Source organism: Larimichthys crocea, unplaced genomic scaffold (assembly GCF_000972845.2).
Source record: "Larimichthys crocea isolate SSNF unplaced genomic scaffold, L_crocea_2.0 scaffold220, whole genome shotgun sequence".
In the NCBI taxonomy this organism is placed as follows: Eukaryota; Metazoa; Chordata; class Actinopteri; family Sciaenidae; genus Larimichthys; species Larimichthys crocea.
Window position 1 is genome coordinate 564,581 of NW_020852928.1, and position 19,527 is coordinate 584,107.

Genomic DNA, 19,527 nt, shown 5'->3' on the forward strand with positions numbered 1-19,527 from the left:
CGTTTTTAAAGAGAATTTTGGAAAAGAAGAAAATGTAAAAGTGTTTTTTTGGGGAAAAAATGCTTCAACGCTCTCTGTCCACCACCGTCGTCCGTACTGCAACAGTCAGAATTACTTTTAATCATTGTGTTGTATTTGTACTACTAGGGACATCGATCCATCAGATGACACGGTTGGAGGCGAGTGGGAGGCCCTGGAAGGTTCATCTAGAAGTTTCTCAGTAGCAGCACCCACTGATTCTACTACAGATGGTATAACAAGATTTGTTAATGTAATTGGAAAAAATATTCATGGGATACACACACTCAATCCGACTTATTTTTCCTCACTCTGCTATTTGAACAGAGTGGCAAGTAGCCTCGGACCCTGCTAAAGCTGCCAGACTGTTCAGAGAGGCTCTTCTCAAAACGCATGACTCTGGACCCCCACTGTGTTTAAGGATGGATTTAAGAGGCGCCGAAACGACCAGGACAGGACAATTGTTGCATTCTATAAAGCACACCAAAAAAACTGGGCAGGTCCATTGAATTGCAGATTGGAGGGTAAGAATTACACACACTTAAAAATGATGTGCTCTATTGAATTGAATATAACACTTTTTGTGTCCATCCTAGGGGACACTGCTATTGGAGAGGGGGTGACTCGTTTCTTCTTCTCCATCTGCATGCAAAAGCTGAGATCAGGGTTTTCTTTGAACTGTGGTGAATATAATTTTATTGTGCTTTATTTTTTAAGAATGGTATTCGATGAACAGAATGTTCATCTGTTGAGGTTGGTATATTTGTCATTTTGAATGCAGGAAATGCCAATATCACTCTGCTTTTTGAGGGTGAGCCAGACTACTTGGTTCCTTCGTCATCATCACTGCTCGTTGACAGCGACCTTTTCCAGATGGCCGGAAGGATGCTGGGACATTGTTTTCTCCATGGTGGTCCAGGTTTTGTGGGAATGAGCCAGGCAATACTACACGTCCTCCTTGGCGGAAGCCCTGATGTGGCAACTGTAACCATAAAGGACTGCCCAGATATCGACATTCGTGAAACAATCACTTTGGTGTGTTCAGTTGAAATGACTGTTGGCCTTGCATTGTCCAAAATGGTGTACATTTTCCAAATGTCATGCTTGCATTGTTTCTGTTTTTACAGCTTGATGGAACATCAGAGCTATCGGAACAAGACAGAGCGTGTGTTCACAATTTGGCCTTTGCATGGGACCTTCCCAGAGTAACCGAAAATAACCGAAGATGGTTATATGAAAAAATGCTTGTTCATTCTGTGAGTCCTACTTTGCAGTTACTGTATTAATAGAGAGCAGTGCTGTGGATGAAGTAAAAGATTCAATGTGCACCTAGTCTAGGCATTTAACACTTGTCTCAAATACAGATTTTTTTTTTTTCCCCATTAGGGTTCCTTGGGGAGAAATCTGTCCACATAAAGACTGCCATAACAGATAATGAGTATTTTTAACCAACATTAGTCCTTTTAACATGTAACAAAATATAAATTAATTTTCAGGATTTCATGGCCATGTCGATAGCTAATTCCTGGAACCTTATTTTATAGAAGACATTATCCATGGACCAAGGACACTGCATTCCTAATATAAAAATATTTCAAATTTTTAAAGGTCACTGGACGCACCACCAGCCAAGTGAAGCAACTGCGCAAGGGTCTAAAAGAGACTCATCTCTGGCATCTCATGACTGAAAGACCTGATGTGGTACCCTTAATTTTTCCAAGGGAGAAGGATGCCTCATTGACTTCAGAGGTAAGACAAAAATGCTTACGTGCCAAGTGCATAGCCTTTAAAGGATAACTGCGGTTTTTTCAACATTAAGCCTCATTTCCGAGTTGTCTGCAATGTTGTAGAACCCCCCTCACCGTTTTTTTGATGTTTACTGCTGTCCCCGGTGTTTGCCTATTTTTGATTCATCCCAACCTGCTTCAGAATGGCAAGTCACCTGCATGTCCGACGGTCCTTAAAAGCACCATAAACGTTCGTTTTCAAAAACAACAACTCACCGGAGTGGTTGCTGGTCTTCACTGGTCACCCATATCAAATTTTGTTGCGAAAAGATGCTTCTGTCGTGAATTTGGCACATCGTTCATGCGTTAACTAGCTATTGTCTTAGCCGTCACACAGCCATGGAGTGTAGCACCAAAGATACTCTACTACGACAAGATATGGCACTGGGGGCGTAAGCGGAGACCAAAATGAATGGGGCCCAATGGAGCTAGATGCTAAAAATTGTGATTTTCACCAAAGTCTCTTCAAGAGCGCTCAGATTTGAATGTAGTTTCTTAGAGCAAAAATAGGGTTTCAATAGAAACTACATTCAAATCTGAGCGCTCTTGAAGAGACTTTGGTGAAAATCTCGGAAATGAGGCTTAATGTTGAAAAAACCGCAGTTATCCTTTAAGGGGAATTGTGGTTGATCTCAGATCTAACACTAACCGTCTGAATGTTTCAAGGCCATTCTATGCAATTACCTGGCCGGTGCTACAGATGACGACTCTGAAGATGAATGGCCAGTTGAAACTACAAGTCGCACAACGGGATACCTTCGTGAATTCATTGAGAATGGTTGGTGACCAGTTATTTGTAACGTCTAAAGAATATTTTCTATATTTTACTTTGTCATGTAAACATGTGTCAGTTAATGTCTGACTGTTCTCGGTTTACGTCCATGTCCACTCATCAGTTTAAGAGTGTTAGTATCTTATACCATCCATATACCTGCTGCAGCTAATACTGATTAATGACTGGACAGGATGTAAACAGAGACCACCAACTTCAATTTGTTCAAGAATCCATCATTTTGTAAAGTATGATCAACAGACATCTGGGGCCTCATGTACAAAGCATGCGTACGCACAAAAAAGGGGCGTACGTCCTTTTCCACGCTCAGTTCAAATGTATCAAACGTGAAACAATCGTAGAAATGTGCGTGCCCCACGCACTTTCATAGCTGTGTCACGCACGTTTCTACAGCTATTGTTCCTTTGGCGACACTTAGAGGTGACGTGGGAAACTGTTAATAATGTGAAAACAAGTAGTCATCAGAGTGATGTGCACCTCAGAGACACACTTTGAACTATAACACACGCAGGTGTTTGCAATTATATAAGTGGATAAAAGCATGCGCAATGTGATGAAGAAAATTTATAACAATGGCAGCGTTAGCGTTGTTAGAGGACCTTGCAACGGACCGCCGTGAGCGATTTAAGGACGCAAGGATTTACTTGCAAACAATGATAATTGCTCATCAACCGATTTCGGTTACCAAGGCCAGTGTTACTGGAGTTACTGCAGAGCTGCGGCCGGCCCGAGAGCGCAACGGGGGCCGGCGGGCCGGCTGCCTGACTGCCCTGGGGTTCCCGGCAACCGGGAGCTGGCCGATCGGTCAGGAGTGTGCCAGTTAACCCTGAGCCGAGCCATGCCAGCTGTGTGGGACGGAATCATCCGAATGTCTTCCTGGTACATCAGATTCCTATACAGTGCTGTTGAACAGGCCGACATTAAAGCACAGTTTGCAGCGAGAGCCGGTTTCCCTAATGTAATCGGAGCTATTGACTGCACACACATTGCTATAAAAGCGCCATCACAGGATGATTTTTTTTTTATGTTAGTAGGAACATTTTCATTCCATCAATGTTCAAATCATAGTTGTGCGCGAATGCAGCTAACTACATCGTGGCAAGGTGGCCTGGTTCAACGCACGACTCATTCATTATGACTAACAGCATTGCTGAGAACGGCTGGAGACTGGCACGGGGCACAATGGTGGCTTTATTCGTTTAATTGTCCCGTATGTAACGCTGGATTCATACGAAACAATTAAACGAATAAACTCTTTACTTACCCAGAAGCGTGCCAGTGTGCCAGTGCATATTTGGGCATTGTGCGCATTCAAATATCATGTTTTGGTTTTCTTTATTTTCTGCTGGTGAAATTAGAGCTGCAGGCTTTCTAACAAGCCCCTGATTGTCTCCCTGTGTTCGTATTCTTGTCAGTAAAAGCGGGCGTAAAATGTCAGCCGCAGCGCCACACCTGTCCAACTGTGTGTGCGCTGCTCGCATCCCACGGCATTTCCAGCCTCACACACACGCTCCCACATCACGTCTTTTTTTTTGGTCATATTTATCCCGTTGACAGGGAACCAAACAGAATCTCCACTTCATTCACTAGAATCTTTAGCTTAGACTCTGTGAAATTCATTTTCTTTCCTTTGTTCATCGCTTATCTGATCGGACAAAGAGGTGAATCTCAGGTCCAGGGTCTATTTAATAGATTTGCATATGTAAATGGGGGCGTGGACAGGGAGGAGTTGCACGTGCGCTCAATTCCACGTTGATTGGCATGTACAAAAGAAACGTGCTTGGATCCATGCGAACGCACACTTTGTATACATTGAATATTTTGTTGCGTACGACGTTTCCGGGTTCTGGCGTACGCCAATTTTAGTAGGAAATCCACGCAAGTATTTGTACATGAGGCCCCTGGTCTTTCACCTGCAGTATCCAGCAATGACCGGAAAGAACTGCTGCGTTTTTGGACTGGATGGGAGGTCTTGCCCCGTGAACTCATTGTCGCGATGACTTCATCAAAGTACCCAACAGCAGCAACTTGTATTGAAACACTCCGTCTTCCCACTCATTACACTGATTTCAGGCAGTTTCAAAAGGACCTAGAGGCGTGCATCAAAACGAGCAACACTGGATTTGGGCTCATATAACAAGTGACACAGGCATAAAGTTTTTCTTATTTTGTTTGTTCTACAGTATATGCAAGCTGTCACTCAGTATAGGCAAGCTGTCACGTAATTTCATTTTTTAACGTTTTAGGTTCTCTGGAATGACTTGTCTTTGTAGAAGCACTGCCTGTTAAGTGTGTCAACCTCAAAATTGAATGGAGAGAAAAAAAACATTAAAAGAACTAAAACATCAGCATGTTTGTTTATTTAAGCAACAAAAGGACATTGGACATTAGCATTGTGGTAACAATATTTTAATTTGCAAGCATATTCTGCACCACTTGCAGAGTTGCCAGTACTGGTCTATGCCAAAGGACAGATGGAGCCTTGGATTGACCCTTTGTTTCAACTCCTCCATTTGTGCCCTGGTCAAAGGGCAAGCAATTGAAGGCACAGTAACCCCAGGGTTTGGATCTGTTCTCAGTCCAATGCTTTCCCAGTCAAGCAGGGGAATGTTTAGCACCTGAAAGTGATATTAAAACAGTCATGATCCCATGTGACACACTTGTTCACTATCTTGGGATAAAATGTATATTTTAAAAAGGTGCAGTCTTTTCCAATTTAAAAGGATCTTTAGGTTGGAAAACTGGTTTAGAACAGTACATTATCATAATTTGACTGTGGAAGAATACAAAAATCCATTTGCCAGAATGGCAAAATGCACCTTATAGCTGTCTGTGTAGATTCTCGTTCATTCAGGTCATGGTAGTCAAAGGAGTTAAGTGGTAAGCAACTGGACTTCTTGTTGGAGCTTGAAGACCTTTTTCCAATATCAGGCCAGAACTGAAAAAGACTTGGATAAAAGGTGAAACTTAAAGCTCCAACAAGAAGTCCAGTTGCTTACAACTTAACTCCTTTGAGCACCTTATAGCTACAAAATGATTAACCTACCTCTGTACCCTCTGGTTCTGCTACTGGATTCCGCGCAAGGCCGAGATGCCACATCTGGTTTGGAGTCAGATTCCCTTCAGTACTCAACGCATGATTGTCCCAACCTTCAGTGAAAGTGTCCAAGCTGGCTTGTAGACGAGGAAGAAAGGTGTAGTGACAGCAGAAGAGGTGCACACCATCCGAAATGTCCAGAAGACCATCATCCTCGAGGGAATGGAGGGTGTTGTAGTAGGCACTTGTCACTGACCATACATCTCGCCACAGCCGCTCTATGCTAGGAGTACATAACACATGGACAAGACCAACTCAGTGTCACAAATGATCTGTATGAAAAGACTCGTCACTGAATTTTCCACTCTTTTTGAATTCTTCATCAGTTGGTTAAAGACGGTCATGTTGCATTATTTGGTGTATTATATCATACCAGTTACATTAGGCCCAATAAGTTATTAGTTCTGAAAGTACACGTGTGCCTTTGCACATTACATGTTACACCAGTGTTTCCCATTTATGTTATAAACTGGCAGCGTAGCATTAAATCAATTTAAATCATTCCTGATCCACTTCTAAATCAACTGCAACGCAAGTTTATTATTGCAAAGCAAAGCCAATGACAAGAATTTCAGTCATTGCATAGGTATATTTACATTTAGTGCATTTAAGTAAAGAGACTGCATTTGAAACTTATCTTAGAACTTACCGCTGATTGTGCACACTCTTCCCTGCTATGAAGCTGCCTTTCCCTGTGCCTCGGACTGAGAACATCAAACGAGCCACGTCAACGTTTTCCACACCATGGTCTCCCCGTACCCTAAGAGAGAAATTCACCAATTAGTTGTATTCATATTTTCAAACTTTTCACAACATTGGTATCTATTCAGTCTTATGTTTCAATGTTTATTTACCAAAAAAAAAAAAAACTTACCTTACGCTCTAATGGAAGCCAAATGCTATCATGCTCCGCCCATGATAGAAGCCCAGGTGGTGGCTCAGGTTGAGTTGCGCTCCATCGCGTACGATGATTGTCGCAGCAGAAAAGCAACACTATGAGATGCCTCATGTGCTGTTGACACTTTTGATGATTGATTCTGCACAGGCCTCATGGTATTGCAGCCTACTGTCTGCTTTCCCATATGACTGGTGTGTGTTCGAGGGGGGGTTGGTTTTGAACCATCAGCATAGTAAAAAGTTAGTAAAGTTTAACCAACTAACCAGCAAGACAAAAAACAAATCTCTTCTTCACGGCAACGTCCACAATGAGCATCGGGTAATAAAATTAACTTTCAGGGCTAGGGAAGTAAGTGTGTGTTACCTTCCAATGTCAATTTTAGATTGTTTTGTTTAGTGTAAATCAAAATCATTCCACAAACCAAAACAACCTGCCATCTTCTGATCTCACTGCCAAATAATCACCTTTTAACCACCACAGCGCCATATCACTGTAAAGCACAGATATTTGCAGACACCTGATGGATGTAGTGCAACAAGTAGCCAGACAGCTGAAAGGACAGTGATTAAAATCTGGACACACAGCAAGTTGTTTTACCTTGCGTGAATATCCATCAATACCCCCAAATATGACCATGTTGTACCTGTGTTTAAAGAGGAATGTTTAAAAGACAAACTGTCAAATTAACTCTATACATCACATAACTTCACCTGCATATAAAAATAAAATATCTTTCACACATATGTCTGTGTAGATTCTCATTGTTGTTTCACATTTTATCCCAAAGGCTTCTTCAGTTCTGGCTTGATGTTTGGATACCAGGAGTTATGGTTGTTGTGGTCAGAATTATTATCAGAATTGTTATGAACTATCATGTGACCCCAGCGACTCTCACTCCAGTTTACACCTTGACGGGTGACTTATGTGACCCTTTGTCATGGAATGAGGGTGTGGTTTACACCTCCGTGATCCAGAGATTAACTCCTGGTTTTCCAACATCAGGCCAGAATGAAAAGCATTGGGATAAAAAGTGAACGGTCTTCAATCTCCAACAAGAAGTCCAGTTGCTTACACCTTAACTCCTTTGACTATCTTCCACACAGTTATGTAAACTCCTTTAGTTAGGTGGTTGTGAATATGACCACTTTTAATTAAACATCAGGCATGATTTAAAAAAAACAACTAACCTGATCAGTTTGTGATTGGTGTCAATGTGCATGAGAAACCTTGGGCTTGGAACAAAGTAGCTCCGTCTCACCACACACCCAAGGTTTATCATGCGGGAATACACACCAAGGGTGTCCACCCTATGCAGTGATGCTCGGATACGATCCCACTGCACTTTGTGTCCTTCTGCCTCCAATGCCCCTTTCATCATGCGGTATCCTGCATGTGGCATCCTGGTTTTGATCTCAGACACAATCTCATCAAGCTGCTCATTTGAGAGGTTGCTGTAGGAGGCCCTAACACTAAAGTTGAACTCCTCCATCCTCCGACGCACTGTTCTGATGGACACCCCAAGTAAATCAGCAATTGTTGGTACAGGGAACGACAACTCCAACAGGCTGCTTATTTGCTCCTCGGAAATGAGTGTCTTTGGGCGCCCTCTTGCACCTTGCTCCATACTCAATGGTGTTACTTTAACTTGATCAAGCTCTGTGTTGATTGCACAGTCCAGTTCATCTATTCCAGCAATTACCTCTGCTGGAATAGTGACTTGACCTGCTATGGCACTGAGAAAAACTCTCTCCTGACAACATACAAACTGCATGAAGTCCATGTCCAGGTGTGGCTGTTGCAGGACATGCTCCAGGCGTCTAAGCAGTCTTTGAAGGACATGATGCAACAGTGCCTGTAAATAAAAGTCAATTTTCCATTGTTATTGTACTATACACGCTTTTATGTCACTTACTGCGCTTTTATCTCCCTTAACAATGGGATTCTCTTCCTTGACTGGCTGATGGCCTACCTTTGAAGTAGTCCCCAAAAAAGTAATCACCGTTCCATATCAATGCGTTTATGAATGGTAACAAAAACAGTAGTAAAGTACCGGTAGCCAAATAACTATTGACTGACAAATCATGGACAGCGGAGAAAACACAACACAATAATTTCGCTAACTGTAAATGTTACTAGACGTGTATTACAATATAGTTAACCAACTTAGCCTGTCAAGATAGCCTAACTACCTACCTCATTCTTCAAGGCTGCTTTTACGTGCACATTACCTCAAAAATAGGACAATTTCACTAACCGTGTACATTACAGAGTTAGTTAACTATAAGACATTTAAACCATAATGTTACTTACACGTTGTTGGACACTTCTCTCCATGTTCTCATGGCGCCGTGTCGTAGACCAAGAGTCATGGCCAGCCACCCACCACCACCGAGCCGTTTATTGATATATTATCCAATAACCACACTGCCACCTCTTGGACAAGAGTGGTAGAACAGGCATTCCTGGTCTCTGCGCGCAAATCGTTTCCTTCAAATCCATCCGAGTGAATCGTGCCAAAAATCACGTGAGAAGGATGACGCAACTGAGCGAGCAAATAGGAACCTGCGCATGCAAATCATGTTGTGCAGCTTTGCAGATCTGAAGTTACAAGTGCAAATTCGAAGATGCGCTTTCACAAGTTGTGAAATATGCTTGCAGTTTGCTTTTTGCAGATGTGTGGATCTGAAGTTACACTTACAAACTCTGAGATGCGCGTTCACAAGTTGCGAGATGCGCATTCACAAGTTGCGAATTACGGGTTTTACAAGTGCAAATCATAGTCTGCTCTTCTTCAGATATATGGCACTAATCTACTTTCATACGTCTCACATCACCAACTGTATGAGGGGTCTTTGCCTTGAGAGACTGCACCACTTACAGGTCCCTTGGGTCAATGTGCACACCTTCCACCGACACTAGGCGACCCACATACCTCACTTGTCTGCGAAACAGTTCACATTTTTCAGGTCTTAACTTTACACCATGTTTTTGAAGGGCTCTCAGGACATTGCGAAGTCCCTCAACATGTTCCTCAAAGGTTTTGGAATAGCAAAGGATGTCATCTAAATAGGGGATGCAACATTCATCCCTTAGTGAGACAAGCATCTCTTCCATATTCCTTTGGAAGGCTGCCGAGGCATTTGTGAGGCCAAAGGGAATTCTCACCCAATCATACAACCCCCACAGCGTGACAAAGGCTGTGAGATGTCTTGAGCCCTCTGCCATGAAGCCTTGGTGATACACCTTCCCCTGATCAAGGATGCTGAACCAAGAGTGCCCCCCTAAGGTGTCAGATCTTGGATCCGGGGTAGGGGATGCCTGTCAGGGATGTTTTTTTGGTTCAGTAAACGATAGTCAATACAAAGGTGTAGCAACCCGTCCTTTTTGCGGACTCACACAGCAGAGGCTGCATAGGGGGACTTCGACTTAACAATCCACCCTTTTGCTAAAAGATCCTGAATGTACTCTTTTACTTCTGCAAATAGTGGCTTTGGGACAGAGGAGTAGGCTTTCTGCACAGGGATGTCATCTTTGGTGTTTATTGCCAGCTGTAGGCATAGAATACAGCCAATATCGTTAGCATCCCTTGCAAAAGCAGCTCATACTGGTGACTGCCACTGTGATGGTGCACAGGTCGGATCAGCTGGGGTGGTAGTGATACTCTGGACCATTACACCCTTTTTGTCAGGTCAGTCTGTCTCAACATTTTTTTTGATTGGTTGGGTGGTGTCAAGTGAGGATTTTCTGGGCAGGGTAATGTCATGTTTTGTATGGTTTTCCAGAGGCACAGCTACATAGGGGTTACAGGTACCGGCTGGTACCGAGTAAACAGATGTATATTCTGTAAACTGGAGAAATGAATGAGACAGGGCAACCTTGCTTCTGCTCGTTTCAGCCTTGCTCAGCAGAATCAATTTATTCTCAGTTTGCTATTAAAACAATAAAACATTCTCTTTATAATTCATTTACAAATCAGCCATCAAAACCAAAACTCATAATCGCCTGTTGTCTTGTCTTCAGTGTTCTTACTGAGTTACAATTTGTGCATTAAATCACAAAATCTTAATAAAACAATCACAATGTTTATACTCTTGCAGGTTGTATCCTAACCTTAAATAAAATTACCATTCCTGTCCTAGTCACAGGTTTCTTTGTATGAGCATTCAATAGCTCTTAACCGGCTACTCCTAGCAATGAAATGGTTTCTGCGCAGGCTCTTACAGCTTTACTGTTTTTAGATGTAAATAAACCTTTTTTAACAGATTTTAACAATTTTCACATAGTTAAACATTATCATGCAATGTTTTTCAGAATATTTATACATTAAATCAAATGTACAGAAGCACCAAATAAACCCCTGAATGACGCACCGCGGGAAGAAAGTGTACGGCGCCATGTTGTGTTAATCAAATAATACTCGACATATTCATAAAGTAAACACCAGTAGATTACAGCTTCACAAACCTGTAAACAGGAGAAATGAATGAGACAGGGCAACCTTGCTTCCGCTTGTTTCAGCCTCGGAAACCGTTCGTAAACACCTGACATAAAGTGCCCCGCTGCCCCCGATGGGTATAATATGTTAATTTCCCACAACAGAAATCAGTGCGCTGCCTATTGTAGACAGGTTAGAAGCATATTGATGCTATTATCAAAACAAAATACACCATCAAAATTGTGACTTCACAATTGTGGCGTCACAATATAAATAATATTTAAAAGTAGTAACATGATATAAATAATATTGCAAAAGTAACAGAAGTATCTTATAACCTACACAATAAACAAAAACAAATAGATATCTGGCAAACAACAACGACAATGTGCAAAAAGTATTTGACCTCAGATGTCTGAAAGGAAAGGAACAGTAAGGATTAGCCAAATCAGGCTGAGTAACATTAGTCTGTTTTATCCAATACTTGGTGCATACTGTCAGTGTATGTTCTATTCATGTTACAGGAGAAACCCTATGATACCCTATGATACCTATGATACCCTACAGAACACATACCTCAAAGTACAGAATAATATGTCTCATAATATATAAGCCTTTCAAAGTATGTACTTTTTCCTTCTCCCTTTATATGAGGCTTTTTGCCAATATAAAAATGTGTTGGCAATAAGCTGAAATTCACATTCAAACTCAGTTCTTTGATTTATACTGCAGCTTCCACCTCACCTGCCCCTGAAGTCACTTCAGCAGCGTCTGCAGCGAGCCATGGTAAGGCCACTCGTCGCTCTTCTGAAGTAAATGACCGCCGTATGTTACTGAAGGAAGCCGTAATCAGACGGTCTGGGGGTCTCCCTGGAGGTAGTCTGAAGCAGTCTCCTCGCCTTTTTCCACCTGCACAGACCCCCCACTCTGGGCTGTCAACCTCTAAGCCGAGGGAGGCAGCGCCAACAGAGTGTCTTCAACGTCTATCAGGCGGCCCGCACATCTCGTCCCCCCGTCCCCTCTTTCGTCCCACCACGTTGATCATCGGTGACTCCATAACCCGTGACATTCGTTTCATTAATGCAGCCACACACTGTTTTCCTGGAGCCACAGTCCCACTCATTCTGGATAAACTTCTGGAAATGATGCACTCGCTCCCGACCTCAATTAAGAGGATCATTGTTCACTTGGGAACGAACGACACCACCCGTCAGGAGTCTGAGCGCACTAAAAATGATTTTAAACTCCTTTTTGACGCCCTAAAGAACTGTGGAAAGTCTGTTTTTATATCCGGCCCCATCCCGACTGTGCGTCGTGGAGCTGGCCGTTTTAGTAGACTCCTCAGCCTTCACACTTGGCTCCAAATGGGTTGCCACTAGTTAGTAGAGCAATGGTTGGAGTCTCGCCTTATGTAGATAAAGCATCAGCTGTTACAATGGGGTAATCCGGTGACTATTCTGACCCATCATAGCTCAGGAATCTTTTGAATTATGGTAAATATACATTAACCATGCCGAGGCTTAAGAATATCAGCAGGCTTCTAGAGCAAGAAGATGTTACTTTAGCGAGTGGTGTCACAGTGAACCCAGCTGAAACGTTGCCAACTCCAGAGGACGGTGGAGCCACATGATTGTGTTCATGAGGCAGAAAAGTATTCAAGGCTTAGGTCGGACTTACAAGCCTCCCATTGCATGAGGCGACTTAGAGTATTGGACAGATTGGATCTGTGTTATCGTGTGAGAGATAAGTTTGAGTGACAGGATATTCCATAGTTAAAGCCCAAGCGATGAGTTTGTGTGGAGAAGGCTGACAATACCACAGCCGGCGTCTCGCAGCGTGCAGAGCTGGTGGGGTTAACTGAAGCATGTTTGTTAGCTGAAGGCAAGCGAGTGACGATTTTAATACAGATTCTGCCATGCTCCAAATGTGTGTCACTGTTTGGGTCAGTGTGGAAGAGCCGAGGGTTTAAGAAAACCGACGGTTCCCCCATACAACATCACTAAACAAACCGAGAAGCTAAGGTGGAAGTAATACCTACCCCCTCCACCCACCGCCTTAGAGAAGAAACCTCCTCCTTATGACAAGAAGGTAGAGTTTTCAAGAGATATATCCTCAGCTCCATGACTTCTCAGGACGGTGGTTTATCAAATCATGGATGATGAGATAGAAGAATTGAAACCGGACGAGCGGATACTCTCATAAGGATGTATCCAAGCGCCAAAAGTAAAAGACAACGTTACAACCGGAAAAAATGTGCGTCGCGGTATAGAAAGACACAGGTTGGGGATGACACACATCAGAGCGACTCAGAGGGAAACTTGGGTGGTTACAGTTCTGCAGTCAGGGCGGATATTAGCTAGGGCAGAGAGGAAGGTGGACATAAGAACAAGGAAAAGAAACAGCCATAGTCAACAGAGCAGCCTCATTGAGTCAGCCTTTGTCATAAACAGGGTTTGCCACAAGCACCTCAGCCAACTTCAGTGGTTCCTGTAGTTTGCATATCCACAGCCGGTTATTGGTCAAAGCAATTGGAGAGAGAGTTAGGAGAGAAGATATGAAGGAGTATGGATTTTGGGCACCATATTTGCTGAACGGATTGACTATGTCATAGGCAGATGCACAATCTTTGGAAAATAATGTTCTAAGGGGGGGGGTGATGGTTCCACCCGGTCAAATTCCGACGCCAAGGGGTCCATGGCAGAGCTAGTGTGGACTTTGTTGACATGATCAAACCGGTCGGGGGTAAAAGGTACCAAGTGACCGATTTTCAAGATGGGCCTGAAGCTTGTCCAACAAGCAGAGGGATGCTCATCATTTGCCAGTTTTGCACAAGTTTTTATGTAGAAAGGTTATAAGCAGGTGGGGGCTTCCAGTTTGGATATCCTCAGGTAATGGTAAAGAGTTCGTTGACAAAACAGTAAATTTGATCTTGTAACAAATTGTGAATAAGAACAGTGTCTGGTGCTGTTTATCACCCGCAGAGTCAAGGAATGTGTGAAAATAAGGGGTTTTTGAAAATCATATTCTTCATGGTATAATATACTTATAGTTGTAACGTTTTTCTAGTTATTTAGTAGGGGTACGGTATGATTGGGGTTAAAGAGGGTAGTAGTCAATGCAATTCATATGGTTTGCAGGAACGTTATATTGGGTATAGAAATTGTATTGATGTTTTTCAATGATATGTGTTATTTCTGCAAAGATACTGGTGGGTGTTTTCTGTTTCCCTCAGAACAACAGTGGGGGAGGACCGCCATGAGGGTGGCCGATGATTCAAGGATCCCAAGCTGTTAGAGGTTCAGAGACACCGATAAGAACAATCGCAAAGGACAAATAACCCTGGACTCTGGACAAGGACATTGTGGAGAAATGTCCAGAGTAAACATCATCACAACTTGGAATCAAATGGCCATTAATCAACACGGTGGAGGAACTGTGAGCCCGATGAGTACAAAGAAGAACGGAAACGGAACAGAAATGCATGTATATGATGTTAATCTGAATTTAATCGTACCAATGTAGGTGCTTTAATGATACCAATATATAATGAGTAAAATTATGTGGATTGGAGTACTATATGTGGTGGCCGCCAGCTGAGGCAGAGGGGCCGTGAAAGAATTTTCCTGTCTAGATTGATGGACGGATGTTTCGGAAAGATGGCTGCCAGACAGGTTTTTTTCGCTTTCAACACTCCATTCAAAATGCTGTATGGTTAAGATTATTCTGTGAGGGGTTAGCATTGTAAACGTATATTTTGTTATCGGGACTCTATGTAGTCCCGAGGGGGGAATATGAGTGTCTGAGCATAGATGCATAGTTCCCTACTAACATTAGTCTTTTTGACTACATATGGTTTACATGAAGATACTTGTTTTGTCACAGTAGCTGGTATCTTAAGGTCATCTGGACTTTGGGGTAATTTAGATAGAAAGGTACTTCGGGTCCCAAATGGTGATTTTTCCTGTGTCTATCTATCAGGTCCAGAGATCAAAGGGCCATTTGTTGGGGTATCCTGTCCTGGGAGAGGAGTCTCCCCCGTTCTTGGGCTTTTATGACACCAGGGCCATGTGTTGGGAGACACGGGGAGAAGAGTTTCTTCCTCTTCTCGGGCCTGTACGACACCTAGGCTTTTGCTGGGCATCCCAGGAGAGGGGGCTCTCTCTTCTTTCTGGCCTTTTATGACACAAGAGTTATAAACATTGTTTATTTCTGAATGCATGTTCTCCCCCATGGTATATAAGAGCTTGCCCTGTAAGTTCGGGTTCCCACCGCACTCTACTACAATTTACACTTCACAATTCATCTGTTTAACATTTCTAATTTTGGTAAAAAACCAACTACAAATGGCAGTTGACAGCATCACATGTATTTATGGTAACATTTAACAAACATAAAAGTAGTTTAAAGAAACTCACCAGTATGTTGCAGCTCACTTCCTGGTTCAGGGAAACAGAGGTCCTGAACCACCTAGGAGGAATATAAGGGGGGGGGGTTTTGGGTGCACATGGTGACCATTTTAAAAGCAGGGGTGTTTGCTGTGTGGGGAAATTAAATGGTCTTGTGTTTCACTGAAGTGTTTTTGGTTTGTGGAATTGTTTTGTTGTTTGATGTATTTGGTGTCCTGTTCTTTTCAGTTCGTTGTTTTGCATTCTGAATGTTTTGTTTAGTTAATTGATTTTAGTTTTCTAACTATTTAGGTCGGTGGAGGGGCTAGGGGTTAAGAGCCCTGTAGATCTCCAGATCTCAGTTGTTTTTTTGTCTTTTGTTGGTAAGGTACTAACGATTGGAAATGTGAAGTTGTCCGGAATCTTTATTTTGTTATATTGATTTAGTCCATAGCAACGGGAAAGACTCTTTATTTGCATTTTTCTTTTCCGTAATTGAGTTGTGTTGACTTTTTTTTCTTGGATTTCTGAACTTCATTTTGGGGACACTATATATTTGGCAACGTTTTTAAATAGAATTTTGGAAAAGAAAGAAATGTAAAAGTGTTTTTTATTTGGGCAAAAATGCTCAACGCTCTCTGTCCACACCATCGTCCTACTGCACCTTCAGAAACTTAACTTTTCCTCCTTGTGTTGTATTTGTACTCCTCGGGCCATCGCTCATCACGCTGCCACGTTTGGCCTGGCCGAGGGGGGAGGCCCTGGAAAGTTCTCTAGAAGTTTTCTCTCAGTACACAGCAAGCACCCACTGAGTCTACTACAGTGAGGGGTATAACAAATTGTGTTCATGTCATTGCCCAACATCTTCATGGGCTACCCCACAGTCCCTCCCACTTATTTTGTCCCTCACTCCTCTGCTATTTGACACAGAGTGGCAGTAGCACCGGACCCTGCTAAAGCTGCCCAGACTGTTCAGAAGAGGCCTTTCTCAAACTCATGACATCTGGCCCCCCACTGTTTTTCGGATGGATATCAGAGAGCAGCCGCCGACCAGACGGGACCATTGTTGCATTCTATTAAAGCACAAACACACCAAAAAAACTGGGCAGGTCCCCATTGAATTGCAGATTGGAGGGTAAGAATTACACAACTTAAAAATGAGTGCCTCTATTGAATTGAATTAACACTACTAATTTTTGGTGTCCACCTAGGGGGACACTGCTAGTGTGGAGAGGGGGTGAACTCGGTTTTCTTCTTCTCGCATCTGCATGCAAAGCTGAGATCATGGTTTTCTTTGAACTGTGGGAATAAATTTTAATTGTGGCTTTAAGGTTTTAAGAATGGTATTCGATGAACAGAATGTTACATCTGTTGAGTTGGTATAAATTTGTCATTTTGAATGCAGGAATGCCAATATAACACTCGGCGTTTTGAGGTGAGCCAGACTACTTGGTTCCTTCGTCATCAATCACTGCTCGTTGACAGCGACCTTTTCCATTGTTACCGGAGGATGCTGGGACATGTTTTTCCTCCATGGTGGTCCAAGGTTTTGTGGGAAGGAGCCAGGCAATACTAACGTCCTCCGTGCGGAAGCCCTGATTTGTGGCAAAAACCTAGTACCATAAAGGACTGCCCAGATAATCGACATTCGTGAAACAATCACTTTGGTGTGTTCAGTTGAAATAACTGGTGGCCTTGCCCATTGTCCAAAAGGTGTACATTTTCCCAAATTCATGCTTGCATTTTTTCTTCTCGGTTTTTACAGCTGATGGAACATCAGAGCTATCTGAACAAAGACAGAGCGTGTGTTCACAATTGGCCTTTGCTGGGACCTTTCCCGAGTAACCGAAAATACCGAAATGGTTATAATGAAAAATGCTTGTTCATTCGTGAGTCCTACTTTGCTTACTTGAGTAATAGAGAGCATTGGGTGGATGAAGTAAAGATTCAAATTGCACCTAGTCTAGGCATTTACACTGGGCTCAAATAAACAGATTTTTTTTTTTTTCCCCATAGGGTTCCTTGGGGGGAGAAATCGGTCCCACAATAAAAGGGACGCCATAAACAGATAATGAGTATTTTTTTAACCAACATTAAGTCCTTTTCACATGTAACAAAATATAATTAATTTCAGATTTCCCAATGGCCCATGTCCGAGTAGCCTAAGTCCTGGAACATTTTTCTTAGAAAGGCATTATCCTGTACCTGCATTCCTAATATAAAATATTGTAAAATTTTTAAAGGTCATTGGACGCACCACCAGCCCAAGTGGAAGCAACTGCGCAAAGGGTTAAAAGAGACTCATCTCTGGCATCTCATGACTGAAAGACCTGATGTGGTACCCTTAATTGCCAAGGGAGAAGGATGCTCATTGACTTTCAGGGTAGACAAAAATATCTTACGACGTGCCAAAGTGCATAGCATTTTAAAGGATAACTGCGGTTTATTCACAACATTAAGCCTCAATTTCCGAGTTGTGCCTGCAATGTTGTAGAACCCCCCTCAGCCGTTTTTTTGATGTTTACTACTGCTGTCACCCGTGTTTGCCTATTTTTTTTTGATTCATCCCACCTGCGTTTCGCAGAATGGCCAAAGCACCTGGCATGTCCTACGGATCCCTTAAAAGCACCAATAAACGTTCGTTTTTCCCAAAAACAACAACCTCACCGGAGTGGTTGCTGGTCTTCACTGGTCCCCCATATCAAATTGGTTGCGAAAAGATGCTCCTGTACGTGAATTGGCACAATCTTCATGCGTTAACTAGCTTATTGGCGTAGAGCCGTCACACAGCCATGGATGTAGCACCAAAAGACTCTACTACGACAGATAGTGGCAATGGGGCGTAAGCGAGACCAAAATGAATGGGGCCCAATGGAAGCTAATGCTAAAAATTGTGATTTTCAATCACCCAAAGTCTCCGTCAAGAGCGCTCAGATTTGAATGAGTTTCGTAGAGCAAAAAATAGGGTTTCAATAGAAATAGCATTCAAATCTGAGCGCTCTTGAAGAGACTTTGGTGGAAAAATTCTCGAATGAGGCTTTAATGTTGAAAAAACCGCAGTTAATCCTTTAAGGGGAATTGTGGTTGATCTCAGATCTAACACTAACCGTCTGAATGTTTCATAAAAGGCAGTCACATGCAATTACCTGGCCCGCGGTGGCTACAAAATGGACGACTCTGAGATGAATGGCCAGTTGAAACTACAAGTCCGCACAACGGGAATACCTTCGTGAATTCGTTGAGAATGGTTGGGGAACAGTTTATTTTGGTAAACGTCTAAAGAATTTTCTATATTTGTACAACTTTGTCCATGTAAACATGTGTCAGTTAATGATCTGACTGTTCTCAGGTTTACGTCCATGTCCACTCATCAGTATTAAGAGAGGTTAGTATCTTATACCAGCCATATCCATGTGAGCTAATACTGATTATGACGGGACATGGAGTAAAAGAAACCACCCAACTTCAATTTTGGTCAGAAATCCATCATGTTGTAAAGTATGATCAACCAACATCTGGGGCCGGGGCCTCATGTACAAAGCATGCGTACGCACAAAAAAGGGGCGTACGTCCTTTTCCACGCTCACGTTTCAAATGTATCAAACGTAAACAATCGTAGAAATGTGCGTGCCCAACCCAATTTCAATAGCGGTCGTACGCACGTTCTACAGCTATTGTTTCCTGTGGCGACACTTAGAGTGAACTGGGGAAACTGGTTAATAATGTGAAACAAGTAGTCCATCGGAGTTATGTTCCAATTCAGATGACACACTTATGAACCTATAACACACGCAGTGGTTTTGCAAGTATATAGTGAATATAAGAGCAATGGCGCAAATGGTGATAAGAAAATGAATACAAGGCACGTTAAGCGTTTGTTAGAGGACCTTGCAACGGACCCGCCATGGGAGCGATTTTAAGAAACGCAAGGATTTTACTTGGCAAACAATGAGATTGGCTCATCAACCGCATTGCCGGGTACCAAGGCCAGTTTTTGACTGGAGTTACTGCAGAGCTGGCGGGGGGCCGGCCCGAGAGCGCAACGGGGGCCCGGCGGGCCGGGCTGCCGACGGCCCTGGGGTTTGCCCGGCAAAGGGGCATTCCAGCGGGAGCT

General features: G+C 42.9%; 1 protein-coding gene and 1 long non-coding RNA gene across 2 annotated transcripts; one reads left to right on the plus strand and one right to left on the minus strand.

Annotated features, from left to right (window-relative positions):
- Positions 1-145: 145 nt before the first annotated feature.
- On the plus strand, positions 146-1,232 carry LOC113744814 (uncharacterized). Its single transcript, XR_003461852.1, has 5 exons — positions 146-251; positions 346-542; positions 615-701; positions 800-1,053; positions 1,146-1,232. It is a non-coding gene; the product is annotated as an uncharacterized LOC113744814 (long non-coding RNA).
- A 5,571-nt stretch (positions 1,233-6,803) lies between these two features.
- Positions 6,804-8,389, minus strand: LOC113744818 (uncharacterized). Its single transcript, XM_027275845.1, has 2 exons — positions 7,781-8,389; positions 6,804-7,236 (listed from the first exon to the last, which is right to left on the minus strand). The coding sequence occupies exons 1-2, from the start codon at positions 8,371-8,373 to the stop codon at positions 7,002-7,004; spliced, it is 828 nt and encodes a 275-aa protein (XP_027131646.1). The 5' UTR covers positions 8,374-8,389; the 3' UTR covers positions 6,804-7,001.
- Between the last annotated feature and the right edge of the window lie 11,138 nt (positions 8,390-19,527).

Bases quoted from the DNA above. Each gene is read 5' to 3' on its own strand.
- LOC113744818 (XM_027275845.1), bottom strand. From the start codon at position 8,373: ATGGACTTCATGCAGTTTGTATGTTGTCAGGAGAGAGTTTTTCTCAGT. The intron at 7,237-7,780 runs GTTAGTTGTTTT...CTTTAAACACAG, and splicing joins ACCAATCACAAACTGATCAG to GTACAACATGGTCATATTTG.